The 26,596-nt window shown below is 36.1% G+C and overlaps 1 protein-coding gene across 7 annotated transcripts in view; it reads left to right on the plus strand.

The window, feature by feature from the left end:
- Nucleotides 1-26,596, plus strand: part of EPHA6 (EPH receptor A6) — a 502,797-nt gene that overhangs the window by 373,976 nt on the left and 102,225 nt on the right. For all 7 annotated transcript variants that reach the window (XM_065076549.1, XM_065076536.1, XM_065076555.1 and 4 more), the window contains one exon: nucleotides 8,027-8,212. In XM_065076549.1, coding sequence (XP_064932621.1) covers nucleotides 8,027-8,212 — 186 coding nt within the window. The remainder of the gene's footprint in view (nucleotides 1-8,026; nucleotides 8,213-26,596) is intronic.

Here is a 26,596-nt window from a genome sequence, read left to right on the forward strand (position 1 = left end):
GGATGAATGGGAAAAAAAGCTGCATATTCTCTTCCTACATCCTTGTTTGTCTTTGCCCAAGTGCATGGTGGGAACAGAGAAAAATGACATCTAAAAAATTGGTTTAGACCCTGTTCTTGCCTATGGGGTGTTTACCTTCAGCTGAGAATATCTCATTTGGGCTGTAGGCCATTTCACAGCTAGTTGACAATAAATTGCAGAAACTCATTAATCCTGTATGTATTTTTTTTTTCTAAGGGACATAACGTGCCACCTTGTGTTTTCAGGGATCTTACCCTTTGCTTATGTGCTATGTTTATAGGCATGTCTATTCTGTGCACTGTTATCCCCCTGTCTTAGCTTTTGTTTAATTATCAGGTTTTACTACTCAGGAAACTGCTGTGCAAGTGTTGCCACACGTTCACTTCTGGAAAGCCTTTGTCAGATAAAGGCTCATGGCTGCTGTCTGGAGTTCACTGGAGATCCTGGTGGCAGCTCAGTGGGTCAGAAAACACACCTTTGCAGTTAACACAACAAAAGCGGAATACTTGAAAAGATCGGAGTCTTGTAAAACCATTTCTTGTAACTTGGGTTCTGACTCTCTAGGGCAGATAGTATTTCACTATTGACCAGATCCTGAGATGGCTTGCTTTCTGTTTTACCCAGCTGTAGTTTACTGAGGACTTAAAGAGACAAGGCTAGAAAAGGGCCTTACGAAGTTCCCTAACTAGTGGATCTCAATGCATGGCTTGTGATCAACATGTCATTCAGAAGGCCTACCACCATTTCTCACAATTATAACAAATTAAAACAAAAAACAGACTGGCAAGGAGAGTCTGAATTTCCTGTGGTGCATTACATCCTCTCTGTTGTTACCCGCACACCCCAGTTCCTGGGGAGCATTAATCATTTCTCATCCCCTACAGAAAGTGGGAGAGCTAAGAGTCTGTGTCAGAAATTTTGATGAATATAGGAACAGAATCCTGAGTTCTAATTCCAGCACTGGAATTTCATTTTCTGCTGTGAAAGACATTAACGCTCTACCTGTCTTCAGTTAATACAATATGGATATTTCTCTGTGTGTGTAAGATATTAAGAGTGACTGAGTTTTGTAAATTACTGTTTTAAAAGTACTTGTAATACTGACTACACGGATGTTTTGGTTTCACCTCACTGTAATTTTATTTCAGTAGCAACAATTAGTACGTTCCATACTCTAATGCCCATCATTGCACTGTTCATTCTTGGCTTTCTTTTGCAATACTTGCTAAGTGTATTATAACATACAAATGCCTTTTTTTTTTCCTTTATTTACTTCCATCAACTAAAATGCCATCAAGAAAAAAATAAAATAGTTCGCAGTACAACAGACTGCAAAGATCAGAGGTACATTTTGTGTGGAAAGGAGTCAGTGGAAAAAAAAAATCAGTTTACTTATAGTGAGTCTTTGAAAGAACTCATGCTACCTGGTATTGTCAAGAAAATTACATTCAGAAGACATGTGTGACACTGTGATCCTTCTTTTTTATCTTTGTTTCATATATCTTAGTCAGTCAAGAAAAGTGTCGTATCTTTCAGTTGAGATCCCTCATTTAATGATTCGTTTCTACACTGATAGCAATGGCAATGTCTCTAGTGTTGCTCAAGTGTGTTTTATGCACTAGAAAATATCATGCAACTAATATAACAAAAATAAAACCTGGTCTGTTAATGAACAGGGGAGAGAAAGTATCGACCAGAAAGTATGAGAAAAAACTTCGTTTCCTGCTGCAGTCCATATCACCAGAGTGCTTTAGAGTTTAGCTGATTGCTTAAGCTAAGTAATATGTAGCTGGCACTGTGCACCATTGGAATTATAAGCTTGAGAGAGCCCCCAGAGAGCTGACTGCTGCAGAAAACATTCTATCTGATTTCTTTTATTTCTTCCTTTTCTTCAGACATACTATAGATATTGATGCTGTAGATTATAAACCATATTGAACTACATTCAGGGCTAGTATAACTGCTGATTTCAACGGAGTTGAGTACAACAGACAAGGACTGAGGTTATTGATTTTAGTTTAGATGAAAATTGTGTCCTTATTCTCAACTTAATTCATTTATGAAAGTTCTTTACTCAGCTTGTGTCTCCCTTTTCTTGTATGCATAGGAGTGAATCTTTGCCTGATTTGACATATTTTATTTTTATATTTTTTATCTTCTAAAATTACTTGGGTAATCTGCCATCTTCAAATATACTTGCCTAGCAGGACTTGCAAACTGGTTGTAATGAAATTTAAACCCATTTCCATGCAGACAAGATACAGGTTAAATACCCTGCCTGAGGCACAGAGAGTACAAATTCTCACAGAGTTCTTCAATAGCTGCTAGGGGACGTAACATATTATAATTCACAGAAGTCCTAAAGCCTTTCTTTGTGCCTCTCTGATTCTGTATTAAATTCTGCACATGGTTATAAAATGGACTTCTTATCATAAGATAATAATTTTAGAAGATGTTTGTAATTGTCACCTAAGTAAATATAAAACCAAAACATTTTACAAAATGTAAGAAGTGAATTGATAGATGCAATTTGTAAATTTGGTTTGCTTGAACATTTTATTTTGATCAATTATTTTCATTTTTAATATCTTTAATTTTTCAAAAGAAAAAATATTTGTATTCACGAACTAAAAGTTTTAGTTTTGAAAATCTCAAAGTGAAACATTACAAATGTTTGAAACTTTCTTCCTAGCATTTCTGGTCAATAAATTTTTGAAAACGATCTTTTCCTGAAAGCAAGTTCAAATTCACTTTTGCAGTGGAAACTGTCATGTCCAAAAGCTCTTGACGATTCACTAGTTGCAGTGCAGATGGCTTTGACACTCAAGGGAAGTATTTTTTCTAGCTTCTTTTTTCAGCTTGCCCAACTCTGTATTCAAGTTATCTTTTGAAGTATATGGTAATTATAATCTTGGATAAAGTCAGTTGGAAATGTACATCGTATTATTTGCTGCTGAGTAATCTCTTGCATCTATCTGAGGATGATACCATCAAATCAGAAGTAGTATTTTCAACTAAAACTGCTGATAATCTGATTTCTGATTACAGCATCACTGAAAGTTAAAATCTTCTAACCACTCCACTTAACCTCAGATACACATCCACTATAGACGTGAAAAAAAAAGGCTTTGTATTAATTATTTTTGTCCTGTGTTTCAGTCTCTGCTTAGAAATGCAAAATCTAAGAGCTACTGAATGTATTTACCTGTCACCCTCTGTTGCACAGGTACATCTGAATACTTCACAAGACATTGGGATTTCTCTGCAATCATGTATTAGCCATGTTATGCAGACAATTCAGTCTGTTCCTTTGGTGCTAAGCACCAGTAACATAGGGGTGGTACTACGTGACATTAAAAGAAGAGCAAGTATCTAAAATTGTTGCTTACACACTGACTGCTCCACATAATGATGTTTGCCCATCAGATGCTAAAAATATGTTCAGAGAAGGTGGGAAAAGATGGTCAACTTGACAAAGTAGCAAGATCTTCAAGCAGTAACAGCAGTTTGGAAACTAGCCTTTAGTAGCTGTGAAGATCAAGATAACACTTGGCCTGAGACAGTCAAAGACATCATAGCCAAAATAAAAAGAGAATGTCTGTGCGTTCAGTTGTAGATTTAATAAACATTCCTTTTGCAAGTTCATATCATTAGGCAGATAATAATAATAACAAATGCAAAGCAGCAACAAGTTAAGAAAGGATGCTGAGCTCGTGAAATTGCTTTGAGAGAAAATGAATTACTGCAGTCTCTCATCAAAATCCTTTTTCAAGTCCTCCTAGTGGACATTTACTGAGGTGGTGGTTTTGAAAGCAGCCACTATATTATACAGAGCCAGTTAATTAAAACTTTGATCTCAGCTCTCCCAGTCATTGCCTCTGGCATGCTTTTGGTGTTTCACTACATCTGCAAACTCTCTGAATTACTATCCTTCCTTCTGGTGCTTTGGTGCAAATAAAGCAACTAAAATACAGACTTTGCAAAGTCCTTTCAAAATTATTCATGCTTTACTTATTCCATGTGTAGATGCAAGAAATCTGCATTAAAGTAACAATATCTGAATATAAATCCAGATCCAAGGTGAGTGGCTTCCCCTCATCTTCTGCCTTACATCTGGTTCATCTGAAAAAGTACTGTTTTGTAGACCTTTTGATTGAATGAAATACTATCCAGGTTAATAGCCATTAATGGTCTCTTAATCTTTGAATAACTTCTGATATCTTGGTTCAAACTGGAGGGTAAAGGCAGTAGGGGAAACAGTTTAGAACCAAAATGGAAATTGTAGTTTGATCACATGTCCATAATAGCAAGCCGATTGCAATACCACAGGCAAAGAGAACCTATTTGTAAGTGCTTAGCTTATGTTTCTCATGATAACATAAATCAAATAAACAGGTATTAGTAAAGTTCCCATTCCAGCAATAGTTATTGTTTAAATGGTGATTAAATTGATTAATCCAATCCCTTTTATTTTATCCAGTTCTTACAGCAAAGTTTTACTGTTGCTTAATTTGATATTTTATATTCTTGGATTCAAAACTCTTGGTCAAGTTTTTTTTTAATCACTTTTATTCCATGAGATCTCACATTGGTTCATTGTAAAGATCAAGGAGTACATTTTTGCCAGTTCCCGCAACGTGCCATCTATTCATTGCTGTAGATTATTTTCAGATGATCCCTTTCAGCCACTCTTCATATTGAGTTTGCTGCACCTGCTGACATGGTATATTGTTTGATTTTGTCCTGTCCATGAGACTTTTTTCTGCTCCATCACTTCTTGCTCTTTGGTTTAAGGCTTCATTGCCTCTTCATGGAAGGAATTCCCAGATGTACTTTGTCAAATCTGTCTTAAAAGTTACAATTATCCTCTTATTTTCTTTGTTAAAATGTTAACACTCAGGGAAGAGGCCAAGTCTTCGATTTTGCACTGAGTACACTTTATTCTTTTTATAATCTAAATCTTCTGCCAGTTCTCCCAAAGGTCAAATGACTGGGGAAAACTGGGAAAAAGTAGTTGAACTGTATTTGGTGCTGTGACATTTCAGTTGCATCAACAGCAACTGTCTGTGTTGTAAGACATTTGTTTTGATCTCATAGAGTAATACCAGACTGCATATCAGACTTTTAAGTGACTGTTCTGTTTCATTTTAAATAACACATGTGTTATGACTGAATGAGAAAAGCAATGTGTGGTTCACACAGGGTTAGTTCCTAGACTGCTCAATTAGCTTTTGTATACCATACAGTAAGACGTGGGGTTTATTTGATTAAACCATGGATTATTTATACTTTATTAAAACTGAACAGACAATGAACTCTCTCTTTTTCTCTGGTTATCACCGGCTTTATCCCTGGAGCAAAGAAAGATGTCAACTTCATTGACATCTGGCTGTTAGCTTCTACTTATTACACATGCAGTCATGAACCTTTACTGCTGCGGGGTCAACATTTGTCTTGTTTATCTTCAAACTTGAGCAATAAAACATATATTTTATAAAACCCTTTTCTTGAATACATTCCCCTTTGACTTTAAAACATTCAAAATTCTTTATCTGAACAAAAGTGTAGAAAAATACTCTGGGATGAAATCTCATCAAACTCTTTCTCAGTGTAAATAGTTGAATGCTTCGTATGCTTGATCTCTGTCTAGTTTAAACTAAAACTAGAAGTTATTACACATACCGTAAGTTTCTAAGTGCAGCAATTGTCTGTTCTGTGAGCTGATGATCACTTACTGTCTGTTTGATATCACATCACAAAAAATTGCGGTTAGTCTTTATGTTCACTGGTTTGTCAATCCCAGTATCCAAGGGGAAAGAAATTTCTTTCTACCTCTACAAATCATGAATCAAGAAAAAAGGGGGGGGGAGGGGAAGAAACAGGTCAGGGAAAAGACATGATGTTGTACAGATAATAAATCTTGGGATTATAAGTCCTTCGTTTGCCTGCTTCTGTTTAATCCATTTTAAAACACTTGGTGAACAGTCCTTTACAGACCCTGAGGTACTAATGCCATTATTTCCAAAATTCTCAAATGGTAGTACTCTTGTATAATCCTGTAATAGCAAAATGATTTATTCTATAACCTATGCTCTCCAAATTATTCTCAAAAATGAGATTTTTCAGTTCTGCAGATATATTGATTATGAAATATCTTTTAAAACTCGATATTAAGGCTCTAGCATTTTTGCTTTTTGCTGTTTCTTCAAAAGAAAGTAATTGGAAATTTTTCTCATTTTAGGTATTTAAGTTTGAAAAGCCAGTCAGATGCAATAAGGTCATGACTTTAGAGATACATTCTAGCACTTCTGGATGTATCACAGAATAGAAGATTGATATACCATGTTTCCTCCAAAACACTCAGGCTTCATGACTTTGTTTTATGGTAGGCCTTTAAAAGTTCAAACTAGCTACTTTTTCAGGGGCAGTAGTCAGACAAACAAACTTTTAAGGAGAGCCTTTTTAAGAGCTAAAGGAGCAAAATCGTATAGGAAAATTCCTACCCAACTTCACCTTTTGTCAAAATTCCCAGAGCATTAGTCTGATGACATATATTTTCACACATATGCATACATCTTCAGGGAAGCACTTGCTTTCATTTATTTTTAAAAACTAAGTAGAAATAAAACAAATGGGTGGTGGTTTTTTTTCAGAAATAAAACCTAGGACACTTGGCTTTGGTAGCTGTTTAAGAAGCTGCTAAGTTATTCAGAGGTTATGTTCAGCATCTGTTAATTGTACTCTTACACTTGAGAATGTCTCTGTTTTGAAATGAAAGACAAGCTATGAAATTGGCTTTTTAATCCCTCCACTCTTCCTGGATCTTATTGGCTAATAAAACCTTGTTTTGTTTTAGTGAGAGCAACTGATTCTAACAAAATAAAACTGGTATGACAATATCCGTTGTAATCCTTTAACATAAGGGAGTGATAATTTTCTGAAGTGAAGCTTCTACCTTTAAGGCCTCTCCTAGCTTCAGTTCATATCTGAAGACACACTGTTACAGGTTCGAGCTCTCTTATTTTGTTTTCTTTTGTTCTGCCCTTGAAGTTTAAGGAAAACTAATTCAAACAGCAGTCAATGGAGGGGGTAAGAACTTATTTCCTCTAAAGATCTAAGGGAAGCTATGATTTTCATATAAAGTTAATTAGTAAATGTGTAAAGGGAACGTAAGGAGACATGCATTCTTCAAAGGCACTTAAATACCCAGGAAAATATCATGTGAAGCAAGCTTTGAGATTCCTCTTGTTACTCAGTTCAGTCCTGATTTGCTGAAACTTTAGCCTTTGAAAAGTGAAATATGTAATTCATTTCAAGTAGGTGTGTAAGTCCATGTAAGTAAATCATGTGCAAGTGCTTTTCTGGGGCATGATCACCTTGTGTACATTTTAAACGCTTTCTACAATTGGAGGATAGTCAGATATTTTTATGTTCTCACAGCATTTCTTTTCATACAGGTCATAGTGGATGACGCCCCATAGATAGATATTGCTATAAATAGATATTTTAGGTATTTTGTCATCATTAGAACAAAAATCTAAGTGTCATTACATTCCTTCCTCATAGCATGCTCAGTTATTTCACAAGCATTGATGTAGGAGTTCAAAGTGTTAGTAAAGCAAGATGAACCACACTGTGGAGGGCAGATGGTTTGGCAGTTGCAGTGAAAGTACAAGTCCCCATGATCTTGTGGTGTGGCGCAAAGGAAAGGTGATTATTTGTTGTGAAGTAATGCTGAATATTTTGCTTTTCTGGGATGTGATGAAACTCGAGAACTTGAATATGCCATCTGTTATTTCTCTTCCCACTTCTACAGGATGTGTGAGTTTCTTGAAGAGTTTTGTGTTTGTTTCATTGACAACTACAAGTAACTCTGAACTGTTAAAAAAGTCAGGTTTTAAGACAGCTATTGAAGGTTATTTTAAAAAATAAGTTCAGCAATACAAACTGTACTATAGTCCTTCAGTCACTGTGAATGACCTAACACATATTTTACCTGTTTAAGGTGAGTTTGGAGAAGTATGCAGTGGACGTCTTAAGACACCAGGAAAAAGGGAGATACCTGTTGCAATTAAAACTCTGAAAGGTGGCTACGTGGACAGGCAGAGAAGAGATTTCCTGAGAGAGGCTAGCATCATGGGACAATTTGATCACCCAAATATAATTCGCCTTGAAGGAGTCGTTACAAAAAGTAAGTTACTATTAATAGCTGTTTGTTGTTTTTCCCATTCTGTGTCATTTAGCATCAAAATTAAGTATTGCTTCCATGTTCAAAATGGATGGCAATTCTCCGAAATTATCCAAACCATAAAGTGCAGCAGAAACTGTAGAGCTTGGGACCATGATAGGAAATGCACAGCCTATACATTTTCCATTAGAAATATTTAATGTTTATTTTTTAAACTAAAAATCCTCCTCATTCAAATAAAGTCTTTACAGATTCTTATGAAATAGGCCTGTAGAGTTGGCTTATAGGCAAGTGGAATACAGTAGAGAAAATCATAAATGTAACTGAGTTTACAATGAAGTCAAATAATAGTGTAAAGTAGCAGTTATAAGTCTTCTTTTCCCACAAGCACTCTTTATTTGGTTGTGGTTTACTATTTTGGTACCAGAAGAGATCGGTTTCCTATTTTAGAGAAATAAAATGTAAACTCTCGTAACCTTATTGTACACTTGGAAATTACTCACTAAAATTCCAGAATAATCTGTGAAATGTCTTGCTCTTTATACATGTTGCAGCTAAAAAGAGATATCCCTTGCCTCTGAAATCTGGCATTTTTAGCAGGGTTATGGGCTTTTCTGAAATGCTCAAATATCATTTGATTATGAAGTTTTATTTACATGCATGTAAGTTCTTTAATGCCAGCATTTTGCAGTAATGAATTAAAAAACTGGTGAGATATGCTCTTCTCAAAACTAATCGTTGCCTCAACTAAGCCATGTTGTTTGCTTATTTGCAGTACTTATGTTTTTCTTTTACAGATCAATTATTGTCTGTATAAAACCATTATCTCTTACCATCACAGTAAACACAATAAATATGTTATGAGTATTTCCTGGTCTTACCTTGTTAGAATATTAAAAGCTAAGTTTTTAAAACAATGTACTGGAATGAAGAGGGAAGTGTAGTGCCTGAACTCAAGTCATTAGAATGGAATTTCGGTAGGTTTATGGGATGACTTTATTCAAATCTGTCTCTCTGTGGTTCTAAATTAAGATTAAGAGTATTTTTTTTTCTTCACACAGTATTCCACAGATAAAATCATTATTATTTAGGAAAATTTGTTTACTGAACTAACAAAATCCATTACATTGTGGACTTCTGGAAATATATGACATAGTTTCCTCCATTACTCCCTCATCAGTAACTGTTCTGCTTACAACAAACAAGAACACAAGTTAATACTGGTTGAGCAGCATTGGACATCTTTGTCAAGAGATGTAAATATGTAGGGACTTAATTGAATTTATCTCCTTGCTTTATAATGGGCAGTATAGCAGCAATTAAATTCCACCAGCCTTCACCAGCATGGGCAGTTTATGAACCAGTATCACCGGTATGGCTAGGATTCACGTGGTGGATCTAGTAGTGTATGTCTGATTTCTGAAAAGGCTAATGACTGTGATTTATGAACATTGTTTAAATCCAATTAGATGGTGCACACAGAGTACAGTATAATGCATTTGGTAATGGCATGCTTGTTTAATCTTTGCCACATTTATAAATTTTCTTTCTGTAATGTCTCGCCATCAGTCTAGAAAGAATTGAAGATTGCATTAAGAAAAGAGAAACAAACAGATAAATCCATGCTCCAACATTAAAGTCTTTTTTCCTGTTCTACAGGAAAAGTGATTATAGACAACTGTAAGTCAAGAAATCATCATTAGCAGTTCTGCTTTTCTTTAAAGAGTCAAGAAACTTTGGTATTGTTTTTGCAATGTTTGCTTAGAAGTAATAGAAAAATAGTAAGCGTTACTGTTATAGTCACACCGTCCTATAAAAATATGCATCTCAGATATAAAATACATAGAGAAAGTTTGAAAGAAAATATTTTGGGGTCAGGAAGGTTTAAAAAATAAAACAATTATACATCAATAATCATAGAATGAAAAGATACATGAGTTGTCAACAAACTTCACCCTGAAGCATGGAAAGTGCAAGTTACATAAAGTGTAAAGAACAAAGTCTTGCAGTACTGCTGTACTGCAGTTATGAAGTAGGAGGCAGGCTGAGCAATGGACACGCACACTCTGCTATGCTTCTGTTTTGCCAGTTTATCTTGAGGGTGTTGCCTTGCATTTATCCTGCCCCACCTGTGGTATTTAGAAATAACATGGCTTCAGCTGGGAGCAGAACAGTTACTTTGCATTCCACTAAATCCTAAATCTAGGATTGTACAAGCCAATGCAGGACAGAAATTTCCTATAAGTAAAAGAAGTGTTGTAAAAGTCAGACAGAACCTTGTCCTAGCCAAATTATTTATGCAATGATAGCATGATTAAAAGGTGTTTTGTGTTAAAACTTAGATTAATAACTGCAGAATCTATTTATCTGAGGTACATTACAGTTCCACTAACCTATAAAGGCACATTGGGTGCACTAAAATTGATTAATAGATGTGTAATGCTGTTCTTAGCACATGGTTTCATCTTCGTAAAGATTAGTCATTGACTTCTAGCAGCTACTGATATATATTGTATCAGTTTGTAAGCAGTACCTTCCACTACATTGTCATTGACTATTGAACAAAAAAAGAAAAAGGATTTGATTGTAATAAGCAGAAGTGCTCTACCAAGTCAATAGCTATTGACTGTGGCAATAACAAATTTGCCTGTTCATTGCAAATGAGAGGTTTTATCTGGTGCTACCAGCGAAGCAGATGTTAACTTTTAAATGATACTGTTTTCAAAATTGCTATGGAATATGTACTGTACAGGATGAAAAAATGCTAAAATAAGCCTGCACAAAAGTAGGTCTGAAACAGTTTTACCCCCTTTTCTCATTGCTTCATTTCTTATTTGTCCTGTGATCCCTAATCACAGAGAGCAGCAGGCAGAACAGTTGCTATCACGCACACTTTCTGTGAGCAGAGAGTTGATTTCAAGGGCAATTGCCAGGCCAAGGTAAATATACCATAGCACAGAATCTGGATCTGGTTGTTCACTTATATTGCTAATCAGAAGTCACAAGGGAAACTTTATTCCTGTTTGGTTTGTTTTAGCAACACCATTCCTTGCATGGTTTGCCATAAAAGGCTGCTAATTGCATAGCAAATTTATGAGACATGCTTAGGTACTTGATATAAACGTCTGTGTTTCCCATTCAGGTCATATTAGCACAGTGATAATTTTGGGTCTTCTTCTGGGGTGTGTCAGGGCATGCTCAGCTGAGTTGTTTGTCATTATCCAAGCTGCTGCTATTTCATAAACAGGTATAAGAAAAATAAAACTTCTTTCTCCAGCGCCAACTTCTGTAACTAACGTAGAGATCTGTGGTATATAGAAGATGCATCTTCCGCTTCTACATCATGTCAAAGTCTATGCTGAAGACTTTCCATGGAAGTCTGTAAAGTAAATTAAAGCTATGCTTACAGCAAACACCTGCCAACATAACTATATCTACAAGAGACATGAAAAGGTGGTCTCTGACTCTTGTAACTGTACTGGAAGAAATCATTAGTGTTACAGTAGCCAAGTTGGAATCTATAGTTTGTTTAGTTTGATGGTATTGTACACAATAGTTTAAAACACAGCTTTGTCAGTACTCTGTAATACTGTGTCAATACAAGATATCAATGCATGCAAAGGCTTTATTGTAGCCATAATATTAATTTTGTTCCCCTCCCCCTCAGACTTTACCCTAAATAACTTTCAGTTGTTAAAATTAATTTCTAAGGATTTGCTTTCCTTTTATGAACTTTGACTACTGCAGCATTTGCACCTGTCACATGTACAAGAGAAATTTTTTAAGGCATTCATTTTCCTTATCAATATTATGTATATTATTGTTCTCCAGAATCATTTTCAAATTAATCACTTCACAGATGGAGGTCAAATGAAGACAGCACCTAGATATTTTGGATCCATGTAAGCTCACATCAGCATAACATCAAGTCTCAGTTTAGAATGACACCTTCAGCTGTTCTGCTTTAGTGATTTTCAAATTGTGAATGCCATCCCAGTTCTGAAATCTTTAGTCAGTCATCTGGCAGACCAAATTCAAAGCTTTAATCATTGAGTTTCTTTTTAAATGACTACATAGAACCTATTCAGTGCAAGAAGAGTCATAACTGACCCATTTGTTATTTACCAAAAATGCAGGAGATAACAATGATCTTTTTTTATTTTTTTAGACAAGACATTGTCTTCTAGGCCTTTGAGCCCTTGGTGTCATGAATCTAATGTTGCCCTTTCCTCCAACCTGTTAATGGGTGGTGACTGATAAATGGAATTCAGAATTCAGTTTGAAAGGTGACATATTTTGCAAAAGGCTTGAGCAAATTTTTGTGGCAGTGTTTGCAACATTCTTACCTTGGTCATGGATGGCAAAATTATACTCCCAAGAAACGTGATTGTGCAAAGTTTAGATGTTGACCTTTTAAGAGTTGTGGCTATTTAAAATAGGCTACACTGTGATAGCTTATACATCAAAAAAGATGACCTACATTGCAGTATTTATAATTGATTTCTGAAAAGTAAAACCTTTAGGGTCAATACAAAACATACAAAGTTAATAATTCCATGTTAGCACTATAATGTTGTTTATAACCTACAGTGTAACCAAATCTTGACATTTACTTCTGTCAGTAATGTCAGTACATCACTGAGATGTCACTGACAATCAGTGATAAGACAAGTGGCAATGGGTGCAAATTGGAACATAGGAAGTTCCGCTTAAATATGAGAATAAACTTCTTCTCAGTGAGGGTGAGAGACACTGGAACAGGCTGCCCAGGGAGGTTGTGGAGTCTCGTTCTCTGGAGACATTAAAAACCCGCCTGGACACATTCCTGTGTAACCTCATCTAGGTGTTCCTGCTCTGGTAGGGGGATTGGACTGGATGATCTTTCGAGGTCCCTTCCAATCCCTAACATTCTGTGATTCTGTGATCTCCAGGGACAAATGTACTTATTGGGGGCCAAAATGGCTTCAGACCCACCCCTTACACTGGCAGGCACTTGCACCTGCCTTATGTAACACAGATGCACAGCAGGATTTGAAGACATTACTCATCCCTGAATATCTTCTATTCTGCTTATAGACAGAGTGGTGGTGAGACTGTATGTGTGTCATATTAGCCTGTGGGCTTTACGTGGCATTAGACATAAAGCTAAATTTTCTGATGAAACATACGGTAGCTGTGCAGATAAAATACACAAAACAGCAGAATTTCAGTTGTGTTATAAGTTGTTCAGTAAGTGGAGCTGCAAATTTGAATTTGGCTTACTACCTTTATTTTCCTTTGTATCCTGTTTCATAGATGAATATCACAAGACATTAGTGAATTCAGTGTTGCTGTAGCCAGCAAATTAATGCAAAAACCACGACCACCACCCACACTATGAGCCAAATTTACTAGTTCAATTTATTAAAATATCATCCAAAATAAAGAGTTGAAAGACTGCTGCGACACAAAGAAAACTAAGTATCTGCAGTCTTCTTGCAAAATAGGTTACCCTTCATGAACTTGTATTCCAGGAATGTAATTAATCTTTATAGTACTGAGTTATTTTTATGCGTAAATGTATGCGTGAATGTGGATATTTCAAATAATACGAACAAACTACTATGGATTCTGTTTGTTACAGGTTGCTGGAAAAAATTAAGAATACACAATAGTTGTTTGTTCTGAATGACACATACTTAAATCAGATTTTATCCTCTAAAAGTAAAATTTTTCTTTCATTCATTACATTCTGAGATTTTTTTTTTTTTTTCAAAAATCAAAGGGTCATTATGATTTCCTGCAGTTTGAATCAGTTACATTTCTGTGTTCTGCTTTTCTGTTTTGCAGCTGGCAAGCTATACATTATAAGAGCCAATTCTACTGTAAAATCTTTCACAGGACAGTAAGCAATGAAGAAATACCATTTGGTCAAACAGTTGAACAGCTAATATTTGTTAGCAGCGGCTTCATCTGCCCATGATACAGTATCTAACATACCTAAACTAAACTAATTCTACTTCTGTAGGATACATCTGAGAAACGAGATCTTTTACCTTCAGATGTCTGTATTCGGACATGTAGTACCTGACTTTCAAAGATATTTAGGTGCTTTGATGTGAGATATGGTTCTAGTAGAAAAATAGGTGACAGAAATCATTCCTACAAACAGCCATAAAACAGATAAAGTCCTGTAGATAAGGAACAGCCAAATATTTTTTTTTTGTTTTTAAGGAAAAGCATGGTCATCAATTTGCATAATTAGCATAATTATTAACTGCAAGTGATTGCATTTCCATATATCTTCTGAATAAAGTACGCAATTTCTTCCTCCAGCATGAAAGTGGAGAAGAATATGGTACAATAAGTTAAAGGGCAAGATAGTTATAGTGTGTAGGTCAGGGGTGTCAGACTCATTTTCAGCAGGGGCCACATCAGCCTCTCAGTTGCCTTCAAAGGGGCCAGTGTGATTTTAGGATCGTATAAATGCAACTACTTCTACATTTATACAGTCCTAAAATTAGATTTGGCCCTTTGAAGGCAATCACCAGGTTGATGTGGCCCCCACTGAAAATGAGTTTGACACCTCTGACATACATGCTATATGAAGGGTGGGGGCTTTTTTTAACAACTGTAACCAGAAAATTTCATGAATAACAGGGGGAGACAAGATTGCACTGTGCTGACAGGTTTGCTGCAAGAACATGGCTGATTCATTGCCTGTTCAGGAAAACCATATAAGCAATGAGGAGAAAGATTATAAATGACAATTGCAATTGCAATTGACAGTTAAAGGAGTGAGGAGGTTAAGGAGTGTATATAAAGCAATCCATAATCCTGATTCACAAGCTGTGTTTGGTTAATTTGTTTTGGTAACTCTACATTAATTTCTTATTCTTTATAGAGATGATAACACACTAGTAAACATGTGACTGAATATTGGTAAAGGCCCATTGCAACTTTGTTATTGCTAAATGTTGGCTGAGAAGTGAGGTGTTCTCACTGAAATTAATACCAGGACATGCTGAGTTTGAGAATAATTGATAGTGATAGCTAAGAGTTCTGCTGTATTTTAGAGCCCAGCAAAGTCAGATTATATGAGACACATTATTTGTTAAGCTTCAACCTAATTGTAAAATATTACAATCTGCCCAAAACTGAAACAGGGTTGTGTCCTTTTAAAAGCCAAATTCAATAACATTTGTACTATTTTTCAACAACAAATCACTCTTTTGTAATTCACAATATTGGGCCGTGGAGGACACTGACAGGTCATCTTGTCCAGCTTCCTGCCCCAAAGCAGAATCAATTATATTTAAACTAGTCTGGATAGATGGTTGCCTATCCTATTCTTAGAAATCTCTGCTGGTGAAGATTCCACAGCCCCCCTGGGCAATCTGTTGAATGTTTAACTTAACCTTTTTTCTGTTAAATTTAATTTTTTTTTTTTTTTTTTTGCTGCCCCTTAAAGCCTTTAACTCTTTTCCTGTCTGTGGTGGAGGAGTTTATGCTTTTCCTCTTTGTAACATTATTTTACATTTGTAGACCATTTTAATGTCTCTACTGTCTTCAGTAAATCACCCATGTTTTGTCAAGTCTTTCTTCATAGTATATGTTTGCTAGATCTGTGGTCATTCTTAATGCTTTCCTTTGGACTCTTTCCAGACAATTAATATATTTTTAAAGTATGGCTTTCAAGAGTGGATGCAGTTGATGATGAGCCTTACCTTCCACTAGCAAACAGGAAATAATTGTTTTAAATGTAAACTCTGTTACTCATATTTCAATATGTGTGGTTTTCAATAGCAACCATTGTTAGGATTTATTTTGATTTATTATTACCTATAGATCCTTCTCTGTGAAACGTTTGGCTGTTCAGTTTTTCCTCCAGGACGTATTCATGTGGTTGTTTACTGCTACCTCCAGTGACCTGCTTTGTCTTCCAGAATTTTGTTCTGTCTTTTCTCACACATTTCCCTGGCATGCTAAGTCAATTTGCCTTCTGAACCTTATCTTCACAAGCTCCTTCCATTTTGTTGTCTTTTCTTAGATTTAGAAACACACAGTTCCTGCATCACACTCATTAAGGAGAAAACAGAACAGTAGCAAAACCTTGGACCATACTGTTCGTATCTTTCCAATGAACCACTGAGGACAGTTCCCCAGCTCTTATTACCCTGAATGTGCAGTACTTTCATCTGAATAGGAAACAGTGGTGCATTCTCTTGACTGTGACCCATCTGGGATACACATATATGATATTACTGTCACTCTTCTATCTGTGAGAGCTGTTTATCGTGGGCAGAAATTAGGTTGGTGTGGTATTTGCTCTTGAAAAATGTGTGCAGGTTGTCACATACCACTTTGCCATCCTGTATTTGGAAATGTTTTAATTATTATTTCTGGTTCTAAGGAATGGAGTTAGTCTGACTGAGTCCTCTTTCCTTTTTAATCCATTGTGCTGTGGTAAACTTCATTAAGCATAACTTGATCAAGTAAAACTGAAACTGATTTAAGTCTTGATACCTACAACTCTTATAACTTTTTGTTATTCTAAAAACATATGCAGACCAGCAGCAAAAGAGTGAACTGCAAATCAAATTGTCATTACCATGTGCAAAAGTTGTGTGTTCTGTTTCATCTTTTCAGTTAATTCCATCTACAGGATACAGACAGGTGTTCATTATATGTTTCGGGGATCATCATGATTGTCATATGCAGTCACACACATCCACCTGTACTGCCCAGTATATGCTTGTGAAATACCTCCACAGTACCAGCATAGTGAAATTTCCGGGAGATGCAGCTTAGTTAAATGCCAGTGGACATTGCTTAATTCACATGTTATCACGTCTGGTTCATTAGAAAACCAGAAAAGCCAAAACACTTCAAAAAATCATACAGCTATATTCATTGCAATAGCTGATTAAAATTAACCCCTCTTTCTTAATAACTTCTATTTTGCAAATTCAGCCAAGACCGTCAAATGATAACATAAATTTCTTGCAAATATAGATTTCTCTGAAAGCTCCTAATGGAGCTGTTGAGGATGAGGTTGCAAAGCATGTAAAATCAGGTATGAATGGTAAAAATCTCAGAAAAATAAATGGGTAATGTTTTTGAATTCCCAAGACAGAATAAATAAACTAAGCCATAAAATTGGAGAGAATATTGATGGAATTAGAAAATCCTAAAACAATGAGTCATTGTATAGACACAAGGAATTTAGTAGTTGTTCATCTGGGGCATGTTAGTTACGAAGTGTGGAAGATAAGGCAACTGAATTAGTACAGACAACAATAACAAAAACCAAATCAAACTTAAAACTCATTTCTTCACTGCCACGATAAAATAATTTTATTGAATTTGGCCATGGTATAGAAACATCAGTGGGCATTTTCCTGCCACAGAGCAACGAAAGAATTACAACTTTAACCGCATTCTTGTGGATGGATGTCTTGTGCATCTAGCACATATCTGCCAAACTTCAAATCACAAGAGTGTTTACATCATCTGAAAGTACGAAATGAAAGTCCTTATTTACACCTTATCAGCTCAATTGTGATACTCTAGCCTGGGGAAATTTGAGGAAAGTACTAAAGAAAGAGTTAAATCACATCGCTTGTATGGATTGTGATGTAATGCAGTCAGGACTCATGGCTCATTGCCTTAAAGTACTTCGCTTACTACCTTTCTTTCTTTTGTGCTGCCATTAGTCTCTTAGTTTCCAGTTGCAGTTCTTGTATTACCAGTCACCTAAAGAATGAAAGACTGGCAATAAAGCTACTGTAGGCTGCATTGAAATAAGAACTTGTGCCAGGAAGGCTGTCATAGTTAGGGGAATATATTTCTATATTTTCATGGATTATAGTTGGTTCTTGAATATAAGATAACAGATGTGTCTTGCTTAGGGTAGAAGCCATATCATATCAAGTTTCCCTGTTTCATGATCTTTTGAGTTAAGATGTTACACTAAGACCGCACTTTTATGGGAGAAATCTAGATTAGATATCAAAATAATAGAGATAATATGATGTTTCTGTCCTATGGCAGATGTTTGGTCTAGATTCATGTCTGATACCAAGGAACACAGCTTCTCCATGAGGTCAAAAGATGAAATATGGGAGACATAATAATGGTGACTGTTAAATCCCTATTGTTACTTTGTTATTATTTTTTTTTTAAGAGAAAACAGCTGCTATTCTCACTGGCTTAACTAAACTCAAACTTACATGCGTGCATCAAAATAATAATACATCCCTGGTGCTTTCAATTTGACACAAAGTTAATCTCAGTGTATTAACTTAATGTTGCCTAGAATTTCCTTGTGGGTGAAGAGTTCCCGTTCACCCTCACAGTTTTGTTTGCGTTTCTCTCATTCTTGGGATAAGCCTACTGCTTTACATATAGGAAGAGGTTATTGTGGGGACTTACAAAGTCATTTATCATAGAATCATTTAGGTAGGAAAAGACCTTTAAAATCATCAAGGCCAACATCAGTAATTAGTTTAAGGGAGAATGCCAGCAATGTGGTACAGGTTAATATGTAAGGACAAGTTATAGTCCGTAGATTTACCTGAACTAGGGTAAGAAAGAGCCTTGTGATCAGTCTTGTCACCCCAAAATAGGGAGACCATCAGCCCCAGGGAACTGCTGGTTCATCAGGTAGTTATGGTAATGGTTGTCCAGATATCACCCATGGTCTCTTGTATAAATCTCTGCCTCAAGAGTTTGTCTTTACTACAGCTTAACAGGTCATACCTAGATTTCTAATGGAAGACAACAAGCGTGAGATATCTTTAACAGCAGATTCATATGAAGAAGAAGAATTAAAGTATGGATTGGGAATTTTCTCATATAAAAGATCTGACATTGTATTTTATGGAAACATGAGAGTTGGATATGAGGAAAAGAAACCTTTCGTTATTTACAACATCATCTTTCTAATGCAATGATTGTTATAAACAACTGCACTTGTAATGCTTTGGATGGGACAGAAAGAGAGCAGAAGACATAGGAAAGGAACTTCTTGAGAAGGAGGTAATACCAGTTTGTCTTAGCAAAGTGCAGATAGGTCTCTGTGAGTAAGGAAGAGTTTCTCATCCTCCTCACACAGGAATCAAAACACTTGCATGGAATATTGCAAGTTGGGCCATGCTTCCCATGTGCAGATTAATTTTCCGGTGTACAGACGTAAAAGCAGCTGAAAGTAATAGTTTTCAGTAATTAGCAAGAAATCTTTGAAATCTGGAAGTGGAACAATCATATAATGCAATGAAAATCTGTTCAGACTTGTTTGATTTATGATCTGTTGAAAAGTGCCATGTGTTTTCTGTGTTCTGCTCTGGAGAGCAAGTGAGAACTTTAATGACAGAGGTTTTCAGTGAACACACACCCGCACATTTTGCTTCCTGATCTCACTCGGCCTTGCAGCTCCAACCAAGGCAAATAAATTATTTCTGTATCCACCATTCTTCTAGCACTGTCATCAACATTCACAGAATGTATTGCCATCATTTTGATAGAGTTTTCATCTATAAACTGTTTATTGAGAATCTATTAACTCAGCCCATCATTATGTTCTTTCTGTATTCCTGACCTCCAAATTCCTTTCTTTACTTCCTCCCTACTGTGAGTCTTGCTGTATCCTTTTCACAGAGTGTAATTATGTTCCTGATTCTTAATACGTACATAGTTCAGGTTCCGGATTAATCAATAATGTAGATGCAAACTGTCAGGGATCCATTCCAGATTCTTGAAGTTTTGGTTGGAAATACAGTTTGTAAAAAATACCGCTTCTTAAATCTTTCATTTCTTCACAGATAAACATACCCTCGGCACTGCTTATAAATCAGGAGTAGATGATAAACTGTTAAGAGGGATAACTGTTAAGGGGGACACAATTGAAAGAGAAGAATGTTTAAAAAGAAAAAAAAAAATAAACACTATAATTAGATGGTGTGAGTTTATAGAGCTGTTGTGGTTTAATGCCAGTGAGTGACTAGGACCATGCAGCTGCTTGCTCACGCCCCACTACCCAAGTAGGACGGGGGAGAGAATCGAAATGGAGGAGTGAAACTCGTGGCTGGAGATATGAACATCTTAATAGGACAGCAAAAGAAGAGGAAAAAGCCCCACATACAGAACAAGTGATGCACAGGGCAATTGCTGATAACCTGGTGATACCCAGCGCAATCCCAAGCAGTGATCATGAACACTGGTCTCGTAGAGCTGATCCTGGAAGAACGAAGACCTGGACAGCAGTTCATGCTGAACACAATTGTCCTTGAAAAGAGAACACCTCAGTCTTGAACGGTGTTTCCCAGAAGAAAAGAAAGGCAGAAAAGACAGTTCCAGCTATATAGAGAACATGATGCTAATGGTAGGGAATATCTCATTAGCCTGCCTGGGTGTCAGTCTAGGTGCTGTCCTGTCTGTGCTTCCTCACAGCTGCTATGTGCACCTGCAGCTGGGAAGTTGAAAAATTCCTTGGTCTCCTTGGCAACACATTCTTTTCATGCCAGCTTCAAAACACCGCCTAGCTACTGGAAAGAAAAAAAATAATTCTACACCAGGCAAAGGTGTGTGAAGTTTAGTGTGTTATCACATTTTTCTCATATTCTCATACTAAATACAAACCAAAGATGGTGCTAGATATTAAAAATAAGAGATTCTTGCTACTGTGAAGGAAATTAACTCAATCCCAGCAAAACCAGTACAAGAGTTTTCAGTTTAATCATATTCTTAATTTATGCACAAAACACTAATGGCAATCCTGTAAACACATTTTAAGTCTCACATATATTCAGTCTGACATTCCAGAATAGATTCATGACTACATAAATCGGTAAATATTGTCATTCTTCTGCTAAACTTTAACAAGGTAATTTCTGCAGAATAAAATTTGCAAGTAAATCAGTTTAACTGATAATTACTTCATTTCAATATTTCATCTAGAGAAGCGTAGTACAGAACTTTCATAATAGAAATCTGAAACAAACTACTGTACTGTTGCTTGAATTCACATAATTTATTTCCTTTCTTCCTGAAACAACACAAACTTGTTAATTTCTCCCTAGACTGATAGTAGCTTGCCACTTTGGAAAGGGGTCTCTACTCTTTTTTCTGCTTTTCTCCTCCCAGCTGTAGTTGAGGACATTATTCGGCATAAAACCACTGTTCTGCTCTTTTATATAAGACTGGCAATTCCAATTTTCAATGAATGCCTTTATAAGAATTGAAAACTATGACTTCGTGCATATATAATCACTGACTGCACAAAATTGTTCTTGCCAGAATCACTGTTGCCAAACTAGCACAGGGAAGATCAGATGAGAGAGGTTTTACTACATGGCATTCACCCTTAACACCAAGTGGTCTTTAAATGTGAGAAAAAAAAATCCTCTGAATACATTGATATCCACAAAGAAATCAGTAACAAGCACAACTAATTCTCTTTGGTCAGCAGTATTTTACAAAAAAAGGAAGCAGAATGCCTGTGCATATGCCAAAGCCCATCAGATAGGTACAGGAGCTGCCTAGAACCTGGCTTCTAACATGGGTTATCAGGTGTGGGCTGAGACACCTTCACTGAGCATAGGCATAGAGGTTTTGTTATCTGGCATATAGATTTGTAAATGTAAAGCAATATATAATACATTTTTAATCAAAGAGTTCATCTGAGGTCAAGATAATGGTAAGACTATTCTTGCTTCTAATCTTGGCATCACTTATTTGAGAGAGTCACTTGGTGTTTGTAACCAAGAAGAAAATCAAAACTTTTTACTTAATTTCATTTATATTAGTGAAATGTGAATTGTGAAAGTAATCCTCACCCTGAATTTATACTCTACATTTGTTTAACAAAACATAACTTTTAGTCAATTTACTTTTTTGGAGCTTCAGCCCTAAGTGTTTTTCTTTACTAAAAACAGTAAGCTTTTTTTAAAATTATACTAATTACTGTCTAAAAGTGGAAAGCATTTATCTCCTACTCCTTGTTCATACTGTTACAGGCTAGCAAGGCTAAAAGAGTAGATAATCAGAGCTTTAATTGCAGAACTACAGAATATACAGCAGGCTGCATGAATTCATTCATCTTCAAATGTCACCCATTAAAAGCTATTTCACTCACAAAATTAAAACTCACTGCAATTTTTAAACTTGCAGTACAAAATTAAAACCTATTATCTCCCTTTTTATGGAAATAACATGAAAAAGGACATCTAAAAATTTAAAAGCCCCTGGAAGTTCTTAACCATCCCATTTATAAAACTTCATCAACATTTCATATGGGAGGGTCCTGCCTTAAATGATGAATTCCATGTCATAGGACTGCTCAAATTTTGCTCAGAATCTTTCCTTCCAAAATCACCAAACCTGGCTAATCAAAAGATGACTGAAATGAAATTTATATTGCTAATTATTAATGGGTTAATCATTTCCCAAATCATGGTGAACAAAATTAATCACAAAGGTTTGGGCCAATATTGCAGGCTTGTTTTTTTTCTTTTACGAACACTGTAATTTTAAAGTATTTTGTTTCCATCTGATTTGATAATACATGCGTGATTGTTAAATCCAAATATGCAGCATACAATACTTGGAATAGTGCTCTGGGTATCATAGATAACTATAAATACATAAAAATTTCAGAGTTCTTGCTTAGCATTGTACTAAAGCTAGTTTCAGTTTAAGCACTGACTGAAAAATTCTTATTTAATAGACAGCTTAAACATACACAGATTGTTTTATCCCATAATGGAAGAACGGTATTTCCAATTACTATTCCATTAAGACTACAAAGGTGATTCTACACAACAGTTGTTATTGCTGTTAAAAGCCTTTATCGTATTCATGTTGTCACACCAAGTCTTCTCAGCAACCAGAACTTCAGTATGCATAGGCATTTAACACATCACAAAATAAATGGCTATAACGTTTGTAGAAGTCCTTTCAAACAATTCCCTCATTTTTTTTTCCAAAAATTGCCTGTATGTCTAGAAGCAACAGGGGAAATTAAATTAGATGCTAATATTCTACTCAAATATTCTGTAACTTCCATCAGTTCTTCCCTAGGAATTGTAAGCTTCTTTCAACATTTGCTTTTTCTCCAAGAGAAGTCATAAGTAAAGCCAAAACTTGGTATAATTGGGATTTTCTAAAATAGTCTCATTCTGAGTAAATATTCCTAAATCTGGATTTATTACCTTCTGCCAACCAAGAGCTAGGAGAACTCCAGCACTTCAGGTTCATAGGAAAGCATTGTCTTTCACAAGGATCCCAAGGTTATGTTAATTAAGGTTGAAGACCTGAACAGCAGTTTTGCCCTTCCAAGTTTTCATCTTCTTCACGTTTACAGATAGACCCCCATAAATTTAAGTCCGGAGCAGAGATTAGGGGACTTGATATGGAAGAGCAGGCCTTTTAAAATATTTTACCAAGAACTAGGTTATAGTGGTCTGCTTCTCAGAAATGAGGCCAGAACATGTAGATGCTTTTTATTATTCTCAAACTGATAAAATTAAGGAAAATCAGAGTTAAAATGAAGCTGAAAAGTAAACCCAAAAAAACATGGAAATAAATAATCCATACACCTGAACTACTCATTGTGCTATCATGCAAACACCTCATACAGAAAATAAGCAAAGCAGCATTTGTAGAATAACGTTCTTTTTCATTATGATAAGAGAAGATAAGAGAAATGGTTTCAGACACACAAACCCTTCTTCAGATTATTGTGTTGAGGCTGGGTGCCAGAAAGCTTCCCTGCTCTTCCCAAGGATATTGCTTGGATACTAAAAGAGACAAACCTATGCATTTGTATGGTGTTTCCATGAGGCCATCACAAATCCAGCAGTGCTGGTGTCATGGCAGTGCCTCTATCCCCACACTAGATCAAACAAAGCCAACACTAAGTCTCCCCTGGCCTCTGGGCAAAAGCAGAAAAAGGAAGGAGGGTTGACATTAAAATTCCTTCATGTGTTTCATAATACACATTGCAGGTACAGGCTCAGGTTCACTGAAGTACATGGGTGTACTTCACTGTATAAGGCTGGTTAAACCTTAAGTATTTTTTTAATGGAAATTCCCAGTCTTAATAAATATTAATATGACTAATAAGAGTTAAGAAATCTTTACAGTAATTCCTAATACTTTAAATGCAGTTTATTGCTTAATGTTAAAAATCTCAGATAAGGCCCTTCAAAATCGTTGCACAGTCCTAGAATTACAAAATACTAAAAATTATTCTAGGCTTTGTAATCTTTATTTCTTCTAAACATCATAGAGCATGTTCATTTTGTATTTCCTTGCATTTCTACTGAAATTATTAAAGCTCTTATTTTAAGAAAAAAGCAAGCTACAAGCTAGCCAGAACATATGGATTGATTAAGTTGAATACACAGTTGTTTGTCACAGCTAGGCCGATCCAAAACAGGTAAATATATATCCAAATCTCCTCCAAACCTCTGTGCTAAGATCTTTCATCCATCCTTCTGTCCCCCCCTTTTGCTTGCGCTTTTATTTTCTGCGAAGCACACATATCTCCCTACATATTTTTCCTTCTTCCAGATAGATGTATTTCTAGTATTCCTCTCTCTTCTGTTTTTTCTAATAAGTATTTCTGATCCAAAGCTTTTAAAAAGAGCTCTTTAGGAAGTTTTAGTACCTTTTTCCATTGTTTGTAACTGAAAGCTGATTCTTCAACAAAAGCACAATCTTCTGCTCCATGGATTTCTTAGAGTTGTCCTCCACATGTGTGCTCTTAGGGCACATCTGCACCACAGATATTTTGGTTACAGCATTTTTTTGCGGGAGGCTACTGCATCCTATTGTTTCCAGCGATCTAATGGCTCTCTTTAAGAGCCGTTTGTGAATCTGGGCTCGTTGAGGACTTTGAAAGACTGATGCACTTCACAGAAAAATCACCTAACTGTAGGCAAGATACAATTGCTGTCCTACTGAGAATGATGGCAGCTGACTTTTGAAAAAGAGCTGTCCTGCTGGGGACGTTGTGCAGTAGGATGTTACTCTTCAGTCTTTTCTGAGAGAAACTTATGCAGAATAGCAGGGAAAAAAACGACCCTTTTTTCCCAAAATAAAATTTTCAAGTGCACACAACTTCTCTAAGACAGAGCAAAAAGAGAAATTTTAAGCATCTTATATTCCATTTTTTAGGACTATTCAGTAGAAATATGTGATGAAGCTTGTTCAAATTCTGTCCTGGTTTTGTTAACAAGACCAATTCTCTTTTAGGGATTTTTCCTTTCAGCTCAGTTCTTCAAAGTACCTTCTAAGTAACTGCACTTTTCTGAATTTAGCTACATGTTTTCTCAGACACAGCGCTCCGAAACTCATAAGAGCAGCCAATGGAATGCAGGAGAGGCTCATGTTTAGATTTATTGCTATAACAACTAAGAATTCTGATAACATCCCATAATTGAGAGGGGTGTATTTGCAAGGAGGAGCAGACAGAACAGGTGACTTAAACTGACCAACTGAGTATTCCATCCCATACACATCACACACCCTATAAAAGAGGGAGATCACAAGGGCCTCGCTCTCTTCAACCATGGCCAGCATCTGAAGAGCACCCTGCCTGCCGTCCCTGTAATCCAAGGCCTGAGACCTGGCACTGCTAGCAGGGATATTCAAGATTGGGTTTTGTATATTTTGTATTATTTTCTCCATTTATTAGTAGCATTAGTAAAGCATTTTAAAACTTCTTCCAGCTTGCAAGTCTAAGTCTCCCTCCCTTTTCCTTATCATTTTTCCTATGCGGGGAAGGTGAAGGGTTAACAGAGAGCATCTGCCATGGTTTATTGTCACCTTGCAATTAAACCATGACAATTTCTTAGAGAGCTCTTCCTGAAGTGTGTTTTGATTGCTCACAAATATTCAGAAGATCCATTTACTTTTTATGAGTAATACTCATAATTCGAGATGAGCCGAATTCAATTTTAAACACACAGCAGAGTTTATTCTTAGATGAAATCACCAACAATGGCTATGTAACTGCAGCCCAAAAAATTAAGCAACTGGTCATGCTTTGATGGATGGTGTTCCAGACAAGTTCCTGTGATCCTTCTCCATTTTTCAAGCCACAGAACTAAAGTTAAATGTGGGTCATCTTTTGAAGTGAGATGCTGAAACCCAGTGAAGTGAGGTAGTTACTCAGAGGCAGACAAAAGGAGCTTTGGATTGTTCCAGGTGTCTGGACAGCAGTATATATCCACAGCACATCCTGAGACCGAAGTGATCCCTCAGTATAGTTAATCTCTAATCTTAAGGGCTAGCAAGAGCACCCTCATTTTGTAATAGAGACGTTGCTGCATCCCTCCAACAGTAGTTTATATTTTGTTTTCCTGTTTCTTCTATTCATACACCTTGGTATCTTGCTAAATCTAC

The sequence above is a fragment of the Columba livia genome, chromosome 1 (assembly GCF_036013475.1).
Source record: "Columba livia isolate bColLiv1 breed racing homer chromosome 1, bColLiv1.pat.W.v2, whole genome shotgun sequence".
In the NCBI taxonomy this organism is placed as follows: domain Eukaryota; kingdom Metazoa; phylum Chordata; class Aves; order Columbiformes; family Columbidae; genus Columba; species Columba livia.